Genomic DNA, 5,110 nt, shown 5'->3' on the forward strand with positions numbered 1-5,110 from the left:
ATCCATCCATCCATCCATCCATCCATCTTCTGTGACCAGCATTATCTAATGTAGGTTTATGTCTGGCTGGAGCTCATCTCAGGTGATAGACATCCCCCATTTGCACCGCAGTGCACAAGTCAGAGTCACTGTTTGACCCCAGAGGAATGTCTCTGAATTATAGAAAGAAGAACATGAGGCCTCCTCACAGAAAGGCCCCAGTGGCTGCAGGGATTGCAGGTTTAAATGACTGGGCACTGCCCAAAGGAAGCCCACTGCTTCTGAACACAAGCCATTTTCCAAAGGAGGTAACAGAAGTATGATTCTTTCTTTTTCTACATCAGGTGGCAGTGCAAGGCCCATTCTCATCACACCGACACGTCACTGTACTGGAACAGGGTCCTGGCACGAGTAAAGTGAACACAGTCTCTCCTGGATGTCTCACAAAGCCAATCAACCAATCAAATCCAGGAAAGAAATCTCATCTATAAACACTTTGAGCCCACTCCCCATTTTATTATTTGATCTGTTCAAAGGTTAACTGTAATACACTTTTTTTTGCCTTTTGTTATCACACCTCATTAAAAGTCACTTCAGTAAGTACATTCTGGGGCAAAACTCTCAGATAGCATTGTCTCAATTGCTACTTTATTTTTTTTTCATATTAACAACATAAATTCACATTAACACAAACCTAATAGCACGTTCGTACCTTTGCCGCATGCAAAACCTGAAAGACAATATTTGTATTTCACTCAAAGTTAAGGCTTCTAAGATGAACAGGAATATGAGCTGTTGTGCACTAGTCATGAAAGAGACTGTTTAAGCCATTCATACATTTGTATTCTGAATGCTAAAAGAAAATTGAAAAAATAAAATAAAAATTAACTGCTCAAGTGTCCCGATCCAGATAGTTTGCATTTGAATATGTTATACAAAAGCGGCTGACCTTGTCTTCCTAATGAAACACTTAACAGCGATCGGACACTGTCCACAGGCCAGTGCTTGCCCTCTCACAAGTCCCATCCATAATACAACTTGTTCATGTAAACGTAAAGCAGGACATGCTCAGTAATGGCTTCAATGAAACACTCTCGGAGAAAACAGGTAAGTGCACATGGAATGTTCTTTTTATCATTGTTGAAAACATTTACAACTATTTGAGACAAAAAGAAAAAGATAACAAACACAATTGACCTGCAGTTTGCATCCATTTTCAAAATGTTACATAAATAGAACTCATATTTATAAATATCTCTTTTTTTTATAAACATATAAATAGTTTTTAAACATAAATACATTTATGCTGGGGAAGATGAAGTACATGAATGTACAGCAGCAGCAGCAGCAGCGGCAGCAGCAGCAGCAACAATATACAGCTTTGCGGTTTGTAGTTTTTACACCATCGTCCGCCATGTTGTGTATGCATCTGGGTTTGTATCTGTTGACAAATTACTCTGGTATGCATATATATTTGCATATTTATAATATATATTTATATGAGGATTTTGTAGCATTGCCATCCCAGTCTTGGTTTATGCTGGTCGTGGTGACTTTCGTACCGAAAATCTATCACTTGATGAGGTTTTTCCTTTTTTTTTCCTCAGGTGAGAACAAACTCAACTTTAGTTGTCCAAACCCATCGTCCAGACATCTAGAGAAAGAGCAGAAACAGAGGAGAAAAGTTAGACTGAGGCATCAGAGATATTTCACCAAACACTCACAGGTTTATTATGTGATTCTTCTGTGACTCATAAATCATAATTCAAACTAAAAAGAAAACAACAACAAACAATTGAACAAAAAACCCTCCTGAATCTGAGAATATATTGAAAGTTACCTGCTGACTTTGTCTCCTAGTTAAATCTGTCCTGACTCTTCATCTGTCCGGTTTACTTTTGAATAAAACCAAATTCAGACTTCCAAATTGGGTATTTCTTTTTGAAAAACACACTTGTCCATATTAGTCATTAAATTACTTCCTCCTGACAGCAGTTCACAATTTGCTGACCACAAGAAGGCTTCAAGCCTCAGGATTAATTGTGTGTCACCTTGCTTCCTCATTACTTCATTCACACACACACAATCCCTTTGTTGTTTTCGTAAATGCATGGTAAAATAAAACAGGTTTCCCAGAAACCTCTTGACCACCGCAGGGTGCTGTGTTTTCAAGTGTGTGCCTGCATCCCCATTTCCTCCCTCCATCTCTGTCTGCTCTCTTTGTTGTCTTAAATATGACATATTGTCCTTGTTTTCTCCATGCACCAGATGGAACCATTCATAATAATACACAAGAGTGGACTCCCCAAATACCCAGTGGATCGCCTCCCATATGTCAGTTTACACTGGTTTAAGTGGGCTTTCCTGCTGACTTAAAAGGAGTCCTGACCTAAGGGGGAACCCTACATATACCGGGCTGATGCTAGATGAAATCCTTAGTTTGAGACATCACACTTTTCAACTCCTGGAGCTTAATGACATCTCAAGTAGCAGCTTTTATGATCTGTCACTCAGACAACTTGTATATGCTGAATTTGATAGAAGATTCTGGCATTGACTGGACACAGCCATGCACTATCACGATCAGGTTTCTAATGTGTAAGATTTAGCAACTCAAACTGTTAAAAAAACACTGAAATTGAAAATATCCTTTTTTATTGTATTATCTTGTGTCATGTGTTTCTGTTTTTACCTCCACCTCAGTCATCTCCAGATAATGTTACCTGTAATATTGTGTATTGCAACTCTCCTGTGCTTGCCCATTATTTTATTAGTTATTGAAATAAACTCAGTTCTCGCCACTGATTATATGTTTTTTTTAATTGTCTTTATCGTCCACATCAATTTATCCTCTCTCCCTTTTCAATCTGCTGCCTTCTGGGTTCAGATTAGATAAGATTAAAGGTTATGTGAGGTGACAAAGGATATCCAGGGGTGAGGGTCACTCACCGTCCCAGCACTGCTCCAGTCCTAGCACCCCATGCCACTGATGGTCCCTATCCTGTCCATCTTGTGTCCGAAGCAGCCACTCCGCGACGTGGAGCCGCCTTTCTTGCTTCCCGACTTGTGTTTCCTGGTTGCGGGTTGATCGTTAAGGAGACGAGCCCACATCCCTCTGGCCCTGGTGTCCATGCGTAAATCTCGCAGTAACCGTATCCGAGAGCGCACAGCGTCTAGCCGCCTCTCCCTCTCCTCCGACTCCAGAAACTCCGCCAGCTCCTCGCCCAGTAAACTTCTGAGAGACTGCGAAATTGAGAAAATAAATAAACAATGTCTTCTTTAGGTAAACACAGTGTGAAAAGAAATACGCCTTTAATAACACCCAACTACATGCTGGAAAACCATTTGAGCAAAGCATCCGCTTAAGGGATGCTTGAGGTGAACCTCAGTCAAGTGTTTCTTTTATTTTCAAACACAATAAGCATTTGCCAAAAGGGAAAAAGCCCAGTCATTTTTTTTTACGCACCACACTTTATGATTAACATATTTTGATAGAGTCATTGTCTGACCATAAAAATGTCTTAACTAACAACTCCACAACATGTTGCTCACGCGTCATCCAGACTTTATGGAGTATACTCATATAATTAACGCGTGATTCATTCAGCACTCTGTGCTGCTCAGTGAAGTTCCGTGTAAGACAGGTGCTTGTGCACAGCTCTGATCCGCAAGCACCTCTGCTGTAGCATCAATTAACAAGATTTCGGAAAATTAACACTGATCCAAAACTGATTAAATAATTCTAAATCATATGCATTACCCATACGCATATGTGCTAAATGACGATGGACGTATCATCTGATCTGCCTGGGAATTTTCTTGATCAATACTGGTGAGGATTTTTGGGAACTGGAAAATGATGTTTGCATTCATGATTAATTGGTTGGTGATTCAATAAAATTGTCGATATTCAGTTGATAATTTCTTTCTCACAAATTTCCTTTTTTTTTTCCTTCTTTTTTTTTCTTTTTTCGGGGCAATTTGATTTAAATTGGCTTCTGAGGAAGTGATATTGAAGACTGGCATTAGAGAATATTAGACATGCCCTTCTTTAAATAAATAGCTAAAAGAGGGGGGAAAACACTTGCTGGGAAGTTTCATAGCCTGAGTGTGGAAAGAAGTGTCTTTGCTGAATTGCTAAACATAACTGAAATTATGAAATATGAAGCCTAAATCAACAGTCTTGGGCGCCTGAACCACAGAACAGCTGTTCACCCATGAAGCGGCATTCATTTTCCAAAAGCCAAATACTGTAGTGTGAAGCAAATAACTACTTTAGCTGTCAGCAATAAGATTACAAGTAAGTCCTTCTTACCTTCTGCTGTGCCTGAGATAAAGGTTTTGCCCCCATCCGTACTGAAAGCAGGGTGACCATAAGTCCACACGCTACCAAATATGACAAGTTCATTTTGACAAGTCTTGGGTTCTCTCAGATTCCTGTGCGCTGAAGTTCAGAAAGAGGGACGGTGGCTTCAGCCAATCAGCTGTTAAACACAAGAGGCTTCAGTCCGTCCTTTACTCCAAAACTCCTCCAGTGCTCCTCTAACTCTGCCTATTATTCCTCTGCGCTTTATATCCAGCCCTGGTGATGTCATGACAACCTGCGTAATGGTCCTCCTTCTTCGCCAATTCCCTGTTTTCTCTACCTGCCTCCGAGCGCGTCACGCCGAGAATTAATTAAATGATACAAGCTCCGGTCATCGGGGCTTTGGAGGAAGTGATATAGGCTCCAAGCCATCAGAAAAAGCACAGCTTTTTTTTTTTTATTTCACTTTTAGACCTCCGGCTGAAAAGCAGCAGCTGAAACCGAAGGTGGTTTCAAAGGACGCACGTGAAGAGATGAAGCGCGCGTTGAAATTACTTCAAAGATGCCAGCCGCGCGCCTTGCGAAACACCTTGAAAGGCCAGATTATGTGTTTAGTGAGAGACATTATATTCTTTAAAGTAGTGGTGAAAAGTTTCGCTGATTATCACAGGAATTGAAAAATTAAAGTCATTTAGCGACAAACCAGAATTTATTCAAAAACCTCTTCCTTCACCTTCAACATTCTTTGGAAAACGCATTGAACTAATTTACAGTGTACTCAAAATAATCTGCCATTGCATTTCGTCACTGTAGTGCCACCGTTTG

General features: G+C 40.3%; 1 protein-coding gene across 1 annotated transcript; it reads right to left on the minus strand.

Annotated features, from left to right (window-relative positions):
* Positions 1–1,055: 1,055 nt before the first annotated feature.
* nppc (natriuretic peptide C) lies at positions 1,056–4,508 on the minus strand. Its single transcript, XM_030083367.1, has 3 exons — positions 4,295–4,508; positions 2,929–3,222; positions 1,056–1,633 (listed from the first exon to the last, which is right to left on the minus strand). Exons 1-2 carry the CDS (start codon positions 4,385–4,387, stop codon positions 2,950–2,952), a joined length of 366 nt encoding a protein of 121 aa, XP_029939227.1. The 5' UTR covers positions 4,388–4,508; the 3' UTR covers positions 1,056–1,633; positions 2,929–2,949.
* Positions 4,509–5,110: the final 602 nt, after the last annotated feature.

Source organism: Salarias fasciatus, chromosome 23 (assembly GCF_902148845.1).
Source record: "Salarias fasciatus chromosome 23, fSalaFa1.1, whole genome shotgun sequence".
Taxonomy (NCBI): domain Eukaryota; kingdom Metazoa; phylum Chordata; class Actinopteri; order Blenniiformes; family Blenniidae; genus Salarias; species Salarias fasciatus.